Consider the following 16653-nt stretch of genomic DNA (forward strand, 5'->3'; position numbering starts at 1 on the left):
CTGGGCCTGGGGGAGGGGCGGAGACTCCTGGTTTGGAGTCCAAGGATTAGAGGCGGAGCCAGGATCTAGGCCTGGGGAGGGTCTGGGAAAGAATGGGGGAGGTGAGAAAGTAAGGGCAGGGTCTTTGTGCTGGTGGGAATCTGGCTGTCCCTGAAGAATGAAAGATGGATTGAGTGGGAGGGGCAGGTTCTGGGGGAACCAAGGATAGTAGTATTGCCCCTTTCCTGGGGCCTTTGCCTGAGACTATGATTTAGCACCCGCTGGGGGTTTCTGGGCGAGGCACTTTCTTCCTCAGCAAGTTCTAGGAGGAAGAGATGAGGGCGAGGGTACAGGTGGGGGTGCCCCAAGGACCATTGCCTTACAGATCTTTTGCTTCCCCACTCTGAACTGTACAGGTGGGTCAACAGAAGCCTAAGATGGGAATTGTCCAAGGTCAGTCTCCATGCTGTGCAGTGGCAGTAGTGGAGCCTGAGTGTACCTTGCACTTTGCACCATAACTGATGGCTTTCTGGGGGAGGGAGGCTGGCCGGACCATGTGCTCACCCAAGGCTTTTGTTTGTCCTGGGCTGAGACAGGGCTTGGCTTCCCCTGAGTGACTCTAGGCAACTCCTCCCTCCGCCATTCAGTGCCCTGTACTTCCCCCATATCTGCACATATCACCCTGTGTACTTATGACTTGGTGCTTATCTATCTGCCCCATTAGACCATTACCTAATTTTTCTGTTTCCTCAATTCCCCACCCCCACAGGGATCAGGACAGTATATGCTCAAGAATATTTGCCAAAGAAGTGAGAACACTTTCTCCCACTTGTGAAAAGGAAGCAGTATTTCCTCCTGCCCAGCAGCCCAGGAGTGAAGCTGCAGAGTTCTGTTAAACCTGTGAGATGTTAGAGCACTATGCAGTGAGCCCTTTGGACACTGGGAAATAGGAGCCAAGCATGTGCCCCTCACCTGGACTACCTGATAATGAATGAGAAGGTTGACATCATAAAATGAACCTGGAGTTTGCCTGGCGCTAGCAAATTTAAATCAGCCATTTTTTGAAAGGTGCCCTTCAGTATGACATTTGACTTCTTCAAGCCTCAGTTTCCTTATCTGTAAAATGAGGATGACAAATAGGATGTATATCCTAGGAGTGTTGAGGACTGAAGAGGTCATGCTTGTGATGTGTCACCTGATGCACTCAAGTGTTATCCCTTGCTCAAACCTGTATCTCAGGCGATTTCTACCCTAGACCCCACAAAATGTCAGGGTTGAAAAGGCCTCATGGAGATAATCTTTTGTAGGCCCATGTTTTCTAGGTGAAGACATTGAGATTGGGGAAGGAACAGAATCATTTGGTGATAAAATCATTTGTGTGGATACCCAGGGGCTACAAAAAGAGTGGGAGACTTAGAGACAGCCTGCTGTCCTCAGTTGCATTTGGTAACTTGGGATGTGTCATTAAAGCTCCACTGAGCTATGGTTTCCTTCTCTGTAAAGTGGGCATGGTAATCCCTGCTTGGCACTTTTCACTGGATTGCTGGGAAGGCATATAGATTAGTATTTATCAAGTCCCTCAAAAACTGTTTTGCAGTTTTATAGTTTGTGGTCCCACATTGGGTACCTCTTGCTGATCCTCTGCCTGCCTCCTTTCTGGAGTCATTAGTGGGACCATCAATAGCCCTTCTGGTTTCTTGAGGTTTGGGGGCAATGAGGCTCCTGGGATGGAAACAGAGGCTGGGCCTTGAGATCAGACAGACCTGAATTGGAAACATCTCTGAGCCTCCTTGTATTTCATGTGTAGGTGGGTGGATGGGTGGTGCTGGGGATCAAACCCAGGACCTTGTGCATGCTAGGGAAGTGTTCCACCACTGAGCTATATCCTCAGTGCCAGACTCATTATTTTAAAAATATGCTGTAAGGATTAATATTTAGCATACAGTAAGTGCTCATAATAAGTAACACTGGTTACTTTTAACTGCTGCTTCAGTTGTCTTGTTAACAAAATTTCAGTTCTTCTAGCTGAAGACAGCCCTAGAACAAGAAGCAGAAATGCAGCCCCTCTCTAAAGTCAAGCTTTTCAAATGAGACATGCATAGAGCCAAGCCTTTTAGTGTATAAACTAGAACATTCTGGGTTTTATGTGGGGAGGCATCAGACTGTTGATCACTATTGGCAGTATGAATATGTCATCTACAATAGCTTTTCCTTAAGAGAGAGAAAAGTTCTCATCTGGGTCAAATATTTATTGGCAACTACTATGTCAAAAGCACTATACTGGGTATCTGGGAGATGGAAAGACATTAACTAGTAGCATCCCATGTGCCTAGGGAAAAAGACATATCCAGATAACATTGATGAAAGAGTTGAGGGGGAAATACTAGAGATATTTTTGTGGGGAAGGGCTGGAGCAGTCTAGCTGGGGCAGATCCTTCTAACAGATTGGACAAAACTTTATCTTGTTTTTCTGAGCTTAAGTGGCATTCTTAATATAGTTTAGATTCCAGGATTTTTGGCATTTCTGAGATGATTTACTGAGATTACATGAAGAAAAGATGAAATTGGAACAGTTCTGAAGCAATGATCCTCAACCTTGTGCCTATATCAGAATCCCCAGTGGGCTTATAAAAACTCAGACTGCTAAACCTATCCTTAGAGTTTTTGTTGCACTACTGGGGTGGGGCCTAAGAATTTCTCACAAGTTCCCAGGTAATACTGACACTGTTAGTTTGATACCTGCTGAGATAGGGAATCCTGGCTCTCTAGTTGCCAACTTCAAAAAGGAATTCACTCTGGAACCCTCACCAAAGTAGATAAAATCTAGAATCCCCAGAGGAGACCTTCAACCTTTGTTTTAGAGGCATTGGGCATCTTAAAAATGGTGCTTGGGCTGGGATTGTAGCTCAGGTAGAGTGCTTGTCTAGTACATGTGAGATACTAGGTTCGATCCTCAGCACCATATAAAAAATAAATAAAAGTATTGTGTCCATCTACTATATATATATATATATATATATATATATATATACACACACACACACACACACACACACACACACATATATGTATATACATATATATACAAACACATACACACACATATGATGATGCTTTAAAGGGTGGGACTGTAGCTCAGTGGTAGAGCACTTGCGTAGCATGCTAGAGGCCCTGGGTTCCATACCCATCCCTTTAGGAAAAAGCAAAAAAAGAAAAAGGTAAAAGGCACTTTAAAGATAGAGGAGCAGATTAGGAAAAGATGGGGAAAGTGGGAGCTGGGAGATCCAGTAGGAAGGTAAGTAGGTAGGGATGGTGATATTAGTTGCACTGTATGTTAGGCCCTTTCTCTAAAGACCTGCTCAGTGGCTCCTATTTTACCGATGAGGAAAGTGAGGCCCAGAAAGATGAAGCTGAGCTAGGACTAGAACCTGGGTTTGTCCAGAGTCTGTGCTCTTAGGGGCTAATTCTGCTGTTGTTGAGAATGAAAAAGGTCCTTGATTCCTGAGTCTGTATTCTAGGCCAAGTTCCAAAATTTCTTTCCTTTCTTACCTCCAGCTTTCATCATTTTCATTGCAACTATATCTTAACCCTTCCTGCTCAGCCCATTTATTGATTTCCCAAATACAGATTGAGTCACAGATACCATGTACCCAGTCCTATTCCAGAAACTGGGGATAAAGTGGAGATGTAGCAGAACAGACCAAGTCGCTGCCTAGTGGGGCTGCTTCTGATGGGCACACAGACAATAAACTTAGTATATAATAAGTAACAAAAATATTTTTTTTGATACAATGTGTTTTATTTTTTGTAGGGTTGGATATCAAACCCAGGTCCTTGTGCATGCTAGGCAAGTTCTCTACCACTGAGCTACACCCCCTGCCCTGGTATAATGCTTTTTTTTTTTTTTTAAAGATGGACACAATGTCTTTATTTATTTGTTTTTATGTGTTGCTGAGGATGGAACTCAGCAGTGTCTCACATGTGTGAGGCAAGCACTCTACCACTGAGCTATAACCCCAGCCCCTGCATAGTGTTTTATTTTGTTTTTGGATTGAACCCAAGGCATTTAACCACTGAGCCATATCCTAGTTGCTTATGGCCTCACTCAGTTGCTGAGGCTTGCCTTGAACTTGTGATCCTCTTGCCTCTGTCTGCTGAGCTGCTGGGATTACAAGTGTGTGCCACTGTACCCAGACATGGTGTTTTAGAAGTCACTGCAGACAAAATAAAAGAGCAGTGTGAAAGGGGTTGAGAAGATCAAGGATAGGACATTGCAGATTCACTGAAAAAGTGAAACTTGAATTCTTCAAAATATGTACTTGAAGGTGCTGGAGTTCAGATCCATCCCAGGATTTTGGACAAGTCAATTGTTGGATTTTACCTTAGAAAAAGATATTTCAAAGTGGGTTGCTCTGCCCTGCTCACTTAACAAATGCAGAAACTGAAGCCCATAGGCAGAAAGGATTAGAGGATAGTGGGAAGAGATGGGAGCCCATCAGAGCTCCTGGGTCCTTTTCTCCTCCCCAGCATTTTAGCCCCCTAGCACTTTCCTCAGGACTAGATAACTGCCTATTTATCTTGGTACTACTGATGTTAATAAATTATAGGAAGCCTAGCTGTGGAGCAAAGGTCTTGGTTGACAAGTAGAGATCCACTCTCCTCCAGGAATTAGCAGCCCCTTTACATTCAAACCAAGGTCAGGTCCCTCAGTGCCTACATGAGGTGAGAGGGCTGACCTTCAAGGAAAGAGCTCTTGCCAGGTGCAATATTGCATGCCTATAATCCCAGCTACTTGGGAGGCTGAGGCAGGAGGATTGCAAATTACAGGCCACTCTTGGCAACTTAGCAAAACCCTGACTCAGAATAAGAAAATAAATAAATTGGGCTGGGCATGGTGGCACACGCCTATAATCCCAGAAACTCGGGAGGCTGAGACAGGAGGATCACAAGTTCAAAGCCTCAGCAACAGCAAGGTGCTTAGCAAAGTGAGACCCTGTCTATAAATAAAATTTTAAAAAGTGGCTGGGAGTATATTCAGTGGTTGAGTCCCCCTGAGTTCAATCCCCGGTACCTAAATAAATAAATAGAAATAAAGAAAGGAAGAAGACAGAAAAGAACTCTGCTCCCTAATTTTCTGTGTGACTTTGGCAAATCCCTTGAACTCTGAGCTTCTATTTTATCCTCCTGGAAATGGGGACAGTGGTAGTACCAACAATATAAGGTCATTGCATGGATTCAGTGAGATTATATAACTGAAAATTTCATCGGGGGTGCCCAGGGTTGTGGCTCAGTGGTTGAGCGCTTGCCTAGCATGCATGAAGCACTGGGTTCGATCCTCGACACCACAAAAAATAGAAACAAAGGTACTGTCTCCATCTACAACTAAAAAAAATATTAAAAAAAAAATTCATCAGGGATCCCTGGCTTAGAGGCTCCTAATTTCCCAGACCATGCTATCCATCTATTGATAATTATCTTTTTGCTTTTTGTTAATAAAATAAATATATGTATAGTGATTGACAGGTAATTTAGAAATGCTTAAACCAATAGTTTTTATCTTTTAGAAAAACTTAAAATTAATAGAGAAAAATTTAACCATCTGCCTCTTCCCTCTCCCAGGAAAGCAATATAGTAGTCCTCCTTTATCCCTTGTTTCATTTACCATGATTTCCATTATCCGCCACCAATTGTAGTTGGAAAATATTAAATGGAAAATTCCAGAAGTAAACAGAGATGACATTCATGATTTTATTACAGAATATTGTTATATTTCTTTTAGTTTATTATTAGCATTGTTAATCTCTTACTGTGTCTGGATTATAAATTAAACTTTAGCATAAGTATACACATAGTTTGAAAAAACATAGTTTATATAGGGTTTGGGGGTCTTGGAATATATCTCTCACAGATAAGGAGACACTACTGAATTAATGGTTTTGAAAAATAATTTCTCATCTTTCTGTATGCTCCTACAAATATATTGCCAGTATAAGATGATTTTTAATTTTATTGCTGAGGATTTTATTGCCTCAGACGCACTAACTACTCGCTCTACCATTGAGCAATACCTCTGGTCCCATGATCTTTTCTTTTTATATATATATATATATATATATATATATATATATATATATTTTCTTTTTAGTTGTAGGTGGATGCGATATTTTTATTTTTATTTATTTTTATATGGTGTTGAAAATTGAACCCAGGGCCTCAAGTGTACAAGGCAAGTGCTCTACCACTGAGCTACACAACCCCAGCCCTCTAGATCTTTTTATTTTATCAGTCCCAGAGGCTGATCCATATTTTGGTACCAGGGATAGAACCCAGGAGCTTTGTACATTGCCAGCCCTTTTTACTTTTCATTTTGAGGCAGGGTCTCACTAGGTGGCTTACAGCCTCACTAAAGTTGCTAAGGCTGGCTTTGAATTTGGGATCCTCCTGCCTTAGTTTCCCAGGCTGCTTAGATTAAAGGTGTGCGCCACCATGCCCAGCAAAAGTGATGTTGTTATTTGCTAGAGGCTTGAAAAGGAAGAGGGTTTGCTGCTGCTACACACCATCTCTCCAGCACATTTGCTTTTCAGGCCAGGCCATGAGACCACAGAATAAGGAGACAGTCTCAAAATAAGCCTGCCCTTGCTGGAACCTTGCATATGTATGGGGAGGTAACAGTCCCCAACTGGCAGGATCTTCCACAGGTCCCCCAGCTCTAAACTACAGTCTCATAATCAAAATGCATAATCATGTTCACTGGTTTATTGTGTTTCACTGCACCCTATCTGGGTGGGCCAGCTTTGGCCCAGTGAATAAATCAAGGCCTTGTAATGCTTCTTACCCACCCTCTGCCTGTATCTGCCAAATCAGCCCTGGAGACTGACCAAGTCATCTCCTCACTTCCCAGACTGCTGAAGGCAGAGTTTAAGGCCTGCTCACCCTGTGTCTTAAAGTGAACTGTGACCTCCTCAAGGACAAGGCTTATTTGTGTTTGGCTCTCTGTAGGACCTAAGTGGGCACAGGGCAAGTGCAGTATGAGCTGAGGGGAAGACAGTGAGTACAGTCTTCCCATTGGAAGGGACAGAAATTACAAAGAAGCAACATAGTAAAAGAGCCTGGTGTGTTCAGGGTAGAGTACACCTGGAAAGTGGCAAACACAGGTGTGTGTGTGTGGGGGCAACGAGATAGGTTGGGTTGTCAAGGACTTAGGCAAGTCCTTGACAAGACCCCAATCCCAGCAAATCTCAAGCAGGGGTTGATTCTCTTGTAAGTGGCTACAATTGTTGGCCCAAGTAGAAGACCCTTTGGGAAAGGGGTAAGTATATGAAAGGAGGCTAAAGAGAGAGGTTAGAGGTAAGGCTGCCTCTCCCATACTTCTGAGATCCTACAAAGCTGCAGACTGGACAGCTGGGATCTCAAGTCAGCCAGGTTGTTGGCATTTCACACTCAAGCTGCAATGGGATTCCATGGCCCAAAATCACCAGCCTTGGGGAGTAAGACATCTGACACTTTTTTTTTTTTTTTTTTTTGGTGGGGGTGTTGGGGATCGAACCCAGGTCCTCAGGCTTGGTAGTTAAGTGCTGTACCACTGATCTACATCTCTAATCCCAGAGCAAGACATCTAGGCAGATGGAATTACTACCCATGCATGTCTCCCTAAACTTTTTTGTCCTACAGTTTCTATTCCAAGGACAATGAAGGCAGCTGGTTTCGGTCCCTCTTTGTCCACAAGGTGGATCCTCGGAAGGATGCCCACTCCACCCTGCTGTCCAAGAAGGAGACCAGCAACCTCTATAAGATCCAGTGTGAGTGGCTGCTGGGCTGACAGCCCTTCCCTCTCAGGGTCTCAGGTCTCTTTGAGGTTCCAACATGGAGATGAAAGGTTGGGAACATTCTCTGCTATCCTGGGAGCTTTGGCTTTAATGGTTCCACCCACCCCAAATGAAGACACACCCACACACACCCTGTTTCACCTCCCACTATCTGTCCTCTGTTGCAGTTCACAATGTGAAGCCTGAGTGTCTGGATGCCTACAACAGCCTGACGTGAGCATCTTTTCTCCATTGGCCTGTCGTAGCCCCTGCTTGAGGGACCCCAATCCCAGAAAAGCCTCAGAACATCTTCTCCCTCCTTCTTGCCAAAATCCAGGAGATGTGGATTTCCTTGCTGGAAGTCCTAAGGATGTCTTGTCCAGCCTGTGCATCTTAGAGATAGACTGAGCTCTGATTCAGGGGGCCTGATTTGGAACCCTTATTCATAGGGCCCTATTGGCTGGTGTGAGCCTTGTCCCCTCTCTCTGTGTTCCTCCCACAGGGAGGCTGTGCTGCCTAAGCTGCACCTGGATGAGGACTATCCCTGCTCACTTGTGGGCAACTGGAACACATGGTATGGGGAACAGGACCAGGCAGGTGAGGTGCCCATCTCCCTAACACCACCTACTCATCTTTCTGTATGCTCCTACAAATATATTACCAGTATAAGATGATTTTTTATTTTATTGCCTCAGACGCACTAACTACTCACTCTGTCCTCTAGACCTCTCGCATCTCTCTGCCTTGTACTCCTTTCACAACAGCTCCTAGCAGGGGAGGGTCTTTCTCAACACACATCTTGTTGCCTCACTCCCCTGCTAAACATGGGCCGGGATTCTCCTGTACCCTCTGTGACCTGCGAGTCCTTCTCCATCCAGCCTTATCTCACCCTCCATGCACACTGCCACATCCACACTTGCATGAGCCAGGCGGGATCCTGGAAGTCCCCTGATCTGTACCTCCCCACAACAGTGCACCTGTGGAGATTCTCAGGCGGCTACCCGGCCCTCATGGACTGCATGAACAAGCTCAAAAACAACAAGGTATGTCAGTGTCCACTTGACCAACCTCTTTGGATATTAGTTCTGGCCCAGCCCTGCTGCTGGGGGCTCCTCCACTAGCCCACAGGGCACACTGCTGGGGTGGAGGGCACTTCCTAGCTGCTATACCCATACTGCCATGCCCACAGGAGTACCTGGAGTTCCGAAAGGAGCGGAGCTGTATGCTGCTATCTAGGAGAAACCAGTTGCTCCTGGAGTTTAGCTTCTGGAATGAGCCACAGCCTAGAGCGGGCCCCAACATCTATGAACTGAGAACATACAAGCTCAAGGTATCTCCCTCCCAAAAGATCCCCTTTGTCCCCCACCCTCCCTGCTGCATGTTGCTCTATGGATGCCCCTAGGTGGGTGGGCCATGTGCCCCAGCACATAGTCTGTATTTCTGGCCTTTTCCTTCCTATGTGCTTGGAGCAGAGGTGTGTACATTCATGTCTGTACCTGCATTCCAGGTGTAAGTCAGGGCTCATGAATGGGGCCTATTTCCAAGTTGCTCCCGGAGCTAGGGAGATAGGACAGTTTTTCATCTCTGCTATGTTATGATGCTAGGAATCCAAGGTGGGGGCTCATTCCCCTCCTCTTTCTGGTTCTCTTTCAGCCAGGAACCATGATTGAGTGGGGGAACAACTGGTGAGTGGTGGCATCGGGGCTGGGAATGTGGGGAATGCTTGCTGTCCTGCCCCAGCACGGCTTCTGGTGGGCCACTTTCCCAGGGCCATGTCACAGGAAACCCAGCATCCTCTGTCCCTCCCAGATCCTGGAGAAAGATCCTATGAGGAGATGCAGATCTCCTAGTAAATGGTGAGGTTTCCCTTTGTAGGAAAGCAGCCAGCATCTGTATCTCCATTATCCTATTCCCTCAGCATCTCTGAGAGCCACGGGCCCCACCTCAGCCCTCTGCTGTGAGGTGTGGCCAAGGAATCAGCCTGGGTCCAGCTCACGAGGCCCTGTGCACCAGACTGGCTCCTGCCCCACACTCTCTGCCATCTCTAGGGCTCGGGCCATCAAGTACCGACAGGAGAACCAGGAGGCAGTAGGCGGCTTCTTCTCACAGATAGGAGAGCTCTACGTTGTGCACCACCTCTGGGGTAGGTCAGGGACCTTCCAGGAGCTTTCTGTTTGTCCCCTTTATCCATTAGCACTCTGTAAACCAGAGGGATACATTAGTACCCTTGTGGAACTTACAGACTAGTAGAGGGAGACATTACTTCAGATGTAAACAAGCCAAAGTAACTCATTTCAGATGATTACAAATATTATTTGTAGAAAAGAGACTGGGGGAGATGATAGGAAAAAACACGGAGAACCTATATGGGCTTGGGTAGAAAAGGCCTCTCTGAGGGGTAAATGTAAGCTCAGAATTAAAGGGTGAGAAGGAGCCAGCTGTGAATTGCATTGTGAATGGAGAGAACAGCATGTGCAAAGGCCATGCAATGAGGAAAGGCCTTTGAGGTTTGAGGTAGAGAAAGGAGACTGGTATGGAATGAGTGGGGAATAAAGTGAGACAGGATATGAGAAGGAACAGACACCAGATCAGGCTGAGCCTTACAGGCCACAGAGAAGAGCTGGGATTTATCATAAATGGAGTGGGAGGCTGGAGCAGCCTTCTAACAGGATTCCTCTGGCTGCTGTGTGCGTTACTGAGGGTGTTTGGTAGGGAAGCAAAAGAGAAAGCTGGGCCTCAGGAGATGCTCCATCAGTTCATGCAGACAAGGATGGGGCCTAGCCTCAGGAAGTGGCAGTGGACTGCTGAGATGTCCACAGATTCATTAGTCTAGAGGTTCAACCAGTGGAACTTGAGAATGAATCGTCTGTGGTGGAGCAAGGAGAAGAGCAAGGAGGAGGAGTCAGGAGTGTAATTTTGGCCCTCAGAATGTTACATTTAAGATACTGACATACTTAAGATGTCACATGGGCACTGCAATGCAGTCTGGAATCCACAGGAGAGTTTGGAGCTAAACATATACATTTTGGAATTGACATGTCCACGCCTTAAACCCTGAAGGCCATTCCCCACTGCAGGGCCTTTGTAAGTGCTTTTCCCTTAAGAATGCCATCCCCCAGCAATTCACAGCCAGCTCCTCCTCCTGTAGCTCTGAGTTTCCATTTCACCCCCTCAGAGAGGCTTTTCTTGTCTTCTTTATCTCCCTGTCTCTTTTCTAATAGCAGTATTTGTGGTCATCTGAAATTAATCTTTTTTGTACATCTGGTTGGATAAGATTGACAAAGTAGACATTGTTTGCTAATAGTCCAAGGGTGGCATCTGGGGAAGAAAAAAAAAAAGCTGGGCAGAATTTGGCGCAGTGGAAAGGGGACCCTGTGCTGGAGAAGGGATCAGATCCTCTGTGCCTTTCCCACAGCTTATAAAGACCTGCAGTCTCGGGAGGAGACTCGAAATGCTGCCTGGAGGAAGAGGGGCTGGGATGAAAATGTCTACTATACAGGTGAGCACCATTCTGGCAGTCACTGGGACCTTTGGAGGTCATCTGCTGGGAGCCCTGTCTGAGAATGAAAGGATGCAATCCCCTCTACAAAGAGATCTAGTTTCACATCCAGTAATTGGGGGATTCATTTCTTTTTTTTCTTTTTTGGTATTGGGGATTTAACCCAAGGGTGCTTTACCACTGAGCTACATCCCCACCCCTTTTTCTTTTTTAAAATTTTGAGACAAGGTCTCACTAAGTTTCTTAGGGTCTCATTAAATTGCTGAGGCTGGCTTTGACGTTGTGATTCTCCTGCCTCAGCCTCCCAAGTCACTGGGATTACAAGGACATGCCACTGTGCCTGGCTTCAGAATTCACTTTTAAACAATAAGTTTGTGTGTTTTTATCATAGTGGTACTTTCCACATGATATAAGCAGTCTTAAGTGAGTACTCTCGGGGGATGGAGATGTGTTGGTGTTATAGCTGAGTGCCTGAGGCTGCTTCCTCATCTGTGAGAGAGTGATGGTACTAGTTTCCCTCAGATGGCTACAGAGAGGACTTCATGAACTAATGTATGAAAAGTGCTCCTCACCCCTTTTGTACAGCAGATTGAACCCAGGGTTACTTAACCACTGAGCCACATCCCTAGCCCTTTTTTATTTTGAAACAGGGTCTCATCTAAGTTGTTTAGGCCTCACTAAGTTGCTGAAGCTGGCCTTGTGTCTCCTCCTACCTTAGCCTCACAAGTCACTGGGATCATGTCTGGCTAAAAAGTGCTATGTCCTGACTCTGGCATAGAGAAATCATTCAGTAAAGTTTTTAAGCAAGTTTTTTTGCTCATGGTGTTTGCCACTAGAACCCCAGAGAACCACCTAGAGTCAGTAGATGTTGACTATCTGTGGGGAACTGTGGTGGGTGGGTGGAGCCTCATAAATAAGAGCCTGTCCCTTCTCTTGAGCATAATTAAGCTTCCACACTTAACAGCTAGTGTCAGGAACAATGTCTTTTTTTCGGGGGGAGGCAGAGACCAAGGATTGAACAAGGGTGCTTAACCACTGAGTCACATCCCCAGGTCTTTTTATTTTCTATTTTGAGACAGGGTCTCCCTAAATTGTAGAGGCTGGGCTTGAATTTGTAATCCTCACGCTTCAGCCTCCTGAGTCACTGGGATTAGAGGCATGCACCATTCCTGGCTAAGAATGTCTCTTCCAAAAAAGGTAGCTGGAGCCTTGCTATTCAAAGTGTGGTTCCAATTGACAATGTTGGCATCCTCTGGACACTTGTAAGAAATGCTGCATCAGCCTCCCCCAGCCTATTGAATCAGAATCTGCACTGTAACAAGAAATTACAGGTGATTTGTATGCACATTAGAGTCTGAAAAGCTCTGAGCAGGAGGAAAGAGTCTAACCTCCTGAGTAACCTTGAGCTGACCCTCTTCTCTCTGGGTTGCAGATTCCCCATCTGTAAAATGAGGTGGTTGAACTAACTCAGTGTTTTTCAAACCTCAGCACCTTGAGGATCCCCTCACAGCTTTTGTTCTCCATTGTACTACCACAATTTTTTTTTTCTTTTTTGTACCAGGGATTGAACCCAAGGGCACTTAACCACTGAGCCGCATCACCAGCCCTTTTTTTAAAAAATATTTTATTTAGAGACAGCGTCCTGCTAACTTCCTTAGGACCTCACTAAATAGCTGAGGCTGGCTTTGAACTCACCATCCTCCTGCCTCAGCCTCCCAAACCACTAGGAATATAGGTGTGCGCCACTGTGCCTGGCCTACCAGTTTTTTTAAAAAGTTGTCTTAGGGCTGGGGATATAACTCAGCTGGTAGAGTGCTTGCCTTGCATGCACAGGCCCAGGGTTCAATCCCAGCACTGAAAAAAAAAAAAAAATGGTTTTAGTGCCAAGAATTAAACTTAGGACCTTGCACATGCTCATAAGCATACACACTTTCACTGAGCTACACCCCCACCTTTACAATGATTTTTTGATATCTTTCTTTAAATCTCCCTACTTTGTCCTTAGCAATAATATCTGTGAAAGCATTTTTATACTATGATAGTTTTCGGTTTTTTTGTTTCTGTGGTGCTAGGGATGAACTCGGGGTCTCATGCATGCTAGTCAAGTGTTGTCCCACTGAGCTAAATCCCTAGCCCTATGCCACTTATTTTTCCACATATACACAAAGGTAAATTTTTAATTTTTCTGCTGGGCACCATTGTGCATGCCTATAATCCAGCAATTTTGGATGCTGAAGCAGAAGGATCACAAGTTTGAGGCCAGCCTCAGCAATTTAGTAAGAACCTGTCTCAAAATAAAAAACTAAAAAGGACTGGGAGGTAACTTAGTAGTAAAGTGCCCCTGGGTTCAATCCCCAGTACCAAAAAGCAGAACAATAAAAATGTTCATCTCATTACCCTGAAAGTCCTGTCTCATTCCATAATTTGGGAGACCTGATGCTTTCAATCCGCCTTTTTAGGAGGGCAATGAGTCTTTCCTGTTTCAGCATCTGAGCTGCCTCTTCTTTCAACGGCTTGTGTGTCCATGTGTGTATGAGGGGTTGTTGGCTTGTCTACACCCCTATCCCAACCTCTTCCTTTCTCCACAGTCCCCTTGGTGCGCCACATGGAGTCTCGGATCATGATCCCCTTGAAGATTTCGCCTCTACAATGATGCTGCTGATGGCTCTAGCTCCTTCCCCTTCTCCCTCAAGGCAGCCAGGACAGAGGAGTTCCCAGTCCTGATTTCTCTTGGCTCTGGGAAGACTCTGAAGGGTAGTGCACAGCTCAGACAAAGATGACAAGGCTCTGAGGACTTAAGCTCTGTCCAGATCCATCCTTCCCTAAGCCTTTCCACTCACCTCTTTCCCCTCTGCTGGTAGTTTCTAATTTCCCTAAATGAAGAATAGCAACCTTTTAGGACTTCTCACATTTCTCCCCGAGATTCCTCATAATCAAGGCCACCAGTCCCAGGTATCAGCATGGAAACCCTTGGGTTAGCATAGTTGCACAGAAGGTAGTGTGAAGGGAGGAGGTCAGACCAGGCCAGGCTTTGAGGAATTCCCTGATCTCCACTGTGCCATCCTTACTGCATAAGCAAAGACTGAGTCAAGTCCCACTTGTTGGGGAAAAGCCTGGTATTGCCATAAACCCTCAAATCTTAAAGGTTAGAATGAAATCCAGAATCTATCCGGAGAGGCTGGGAAAAGGGATTGGAGCAGGATTAATTTGGGAGCAAGAGACAGACATGAAACAGAAACCCAGAAACTAGAACTTAGAACTCAAGAGAACTTGCACAATTTGTAAAACAGAACTGGGAAGACAGAATAAAGGTGACCAATTGGCAAGAAGGTCCATAATACTAGATAGAGAAGCTTATCTGGGATTGAGAACTTAAATATGTAGTTCCAGCCCTTATCCTGCCCTCCCTCCTTCTTGCAGGCAAAACTACAGGACAGGGCCTGTATTTCCCTCATCCAGCATTCTTTTCCCCTTGACATTCTGTCAGCCCAACTCTTATTTTACAGGGCCTGAAGCCTGTGGAGTAGGGTCAGTGACTCTGGGGACTTCCTCAGTGACCCCAATACCTCATGAACCCTTGGGTAGCTTGAGTCTGCCTCCTTACCAGGAAAATGCGCTGGAGTTGCTGATGGAATCAATTAAATGTTTACTACAAATTATGGTGTCTTTTCCTCATTTGCAAGTAATTTCAGCCCAAAGCAGAACTGGCAGGCTTCTCAGTTTCACCTGGTGATCCGTTCTCTGGAGGGTACTGTGTTCTGGAGCTACTCTCAAGGAGGGCATCTTCATCCTTACCCAAGGGCACAACATGGAATTCGGAATGAATATTGAATGTAGCTCCAGATAAATGGGATTTACACCAAAAATCCTGGACCCTTACAATTCATGCTGGGGATAGAAAACACTTGGTGCATCCAAAATCTGCGTAAAAGTTGTGATTCTGAACTGGGCAAATCAAGACTAACATGGAGAAATAGGTGATGCACACTTGTGGAAAAAACAGTGTAAAATTGAATTCTACCCTCCCTGAATTGCCACCTTCATTGGTGTATTGTGTTATGGGGAATATGGTCGTAGTCCGGTTATGGCTGAGTGAGGGTGAAGTGGCCCGCGCCCATAATTCCAGAGACTCCGGAGGCTGAAGCAGGAGGATCACAAGTTGGAGGCCGGCCTTGGCAACTTATACCAGGTCTCAAAATAAGTTGAAAGGCTGGGGATGTAGCTCAGAGGCAAAATGCTCCTGGGTTCAATTCCTAGTGCCATTGAAAAAAGGAAAGGCCCTATTTGGGAGGCAAATTCACTAGGGACCAAATTAGACACTGCCATGCTCTTGTGCTAATCTTCTGCATATCACAGTTATTTAAACAGTTTGGGAAGTGAGCGCCCACTAGTAGCGCGACTGCTTTACGCTTTGGGGAAACAACTAGTCACCGAAGAGCCTAACCGCACAGCCAAAGTTACCCGGTTTCCGAGAGCGAGAAGGGGCAACCCCTGATAAGAACCGCCACTTCCTTTCCTCCCACGCGCACCCGCGGGTTTCCGGGGCCCTCGCCTTTGCTTCCGGTCTCCGCTCCTTACTTCCGGCAGGCCGCTCTTTCCTTTCTTCCGCTTCTCTATGGTGTATGCGCTTAGATTGCCGGGCGGCCGGAAGTAGCTCGCAGTCCAGTCGGGGCGGTCGGTGAAGCAGTGTGGTGAGGAAGGGAAGAGGGTGGTATGACCCGCGGCACGGCGGAACCGGGTTGGGCGCTTCTGGACTGAGGTGCAGACAGCGCAAGGGGTGTCTCTGGGCTGGAGTACCAACCAGATTATCCGCCCTCTCCTCCTGGGGTTCCTGGTCCCCGGGCTCCGCGCTGTATCCTCATCTGGAAAATGTTTGCTGCAGCATTCTCAGGCCCTGCTTTGTAGCCTCATGATGTTAATGATGGTGGTAACAGCTCACGTTTATTGTGCAGTCTTGTGTGCTGGGCATTCTATTGTGTTCCAGTGTTGGGATTTCGGGTCCCACCTTTGTGGAGTTTACCAATTCAGTTTGCCACTTGTACAATTTGTTTACTAAATATTTTTATTCCAGTCACTTTATTTATTTGAGAGCGGTGGTTATTGGGGCTCGAACCTAGGTCTTTAGGCATGCTAGGCAAGCGTTCTACCACTGAGCTACACTTCCAGCCCCGTTTCACTTTTTAAACATAAATACTTGGAGAAAAAATGTCAAGTTATTTTACCATGAAAATTGGAAAATTGCTTTCATTTGTTTTATGCAGAAGATAATGACACAAATATATTTAATATAATGAAAACAGGCCTTTGTTAACAAATTCTGCCCAGATTTCATTGTCTAAGGCTTGGAGATAAAGTCCTGTTTTTTTTTTT

The 16653-nt window shown here is 45.7% G+C and overlaps 1 protein-coding gene and 1 long non-coding RNA gene across 3 annotated transcripts in view; one reads left to right on the plus strand and one right to left on the minus strand.

The window, feature by feature from the left end:
* Positions 1-14939, plus strand: part of Nipsnap1 (nipsnap homolog 1) — a 15808-nt gene extending 869 nt beyond the window's left edge. The window contains exons 2-10 of one of the 2 annotated variants that reach the window (XM_015500203.2): positions 7647-7778; positions 7973-8018; positions 8287-8381; positions 8757-8827; positions 8974-9114; positions 9438-9469; positions 9833-9927; positions 11200-11283; positions 13872-14939. In XM_015500203.2, coding sequence (XP_015355689.1) covers positions 7647-7778; positions 7973-8018; positions 8287-8381; positions 8757-8827; positions 8974-9114; positions 9438-9469; positions 9833-9927; positions 11200-11283; positions 13872-13936 — 761 coding nt within the window. In that variant the 3' untranslated portion in view covers positions 13937-14939. The remainder of the gene's footprint in view (positions 1-7646; positions 7779-7972; positions 8019-8286; positions 8382-8756; positions 8828-8973; positions 9115-9437; positions 9470-9832; positions 9928-11199; positions 11284-13871) is intronic. The other variant, XM_015500204.2, reaches the window with a different exon arrangement.
* On the minus strand, positions 14906-15938 carry LOC125611105. The gene is made up of 2 exons (XR_007341222.1): positions 15745-15938; positions 14906-15073 (listed from the first exon to the last, which is right to left on the minus strand). It is a non-coding gene; the product is annotated as an uncharacterized LOC125611105 (long non-coding RNA).
* Positions 15939-16653: the final 715 nt, after the last annotated feature.

This window comes from Marmota marmota, unplaced genomic scaffold, assembly GCF_001458135.2.
Source record: "Marmota marmota marmota unplaced genomic scaffold, marMar, whole genome shotgun sequence".
Lineage (NCBI taxonomy): Eukaryota > Metazoa > Chordata > Mammalia > Rodentia > Sciuridae > Marmota > Marmota marmota.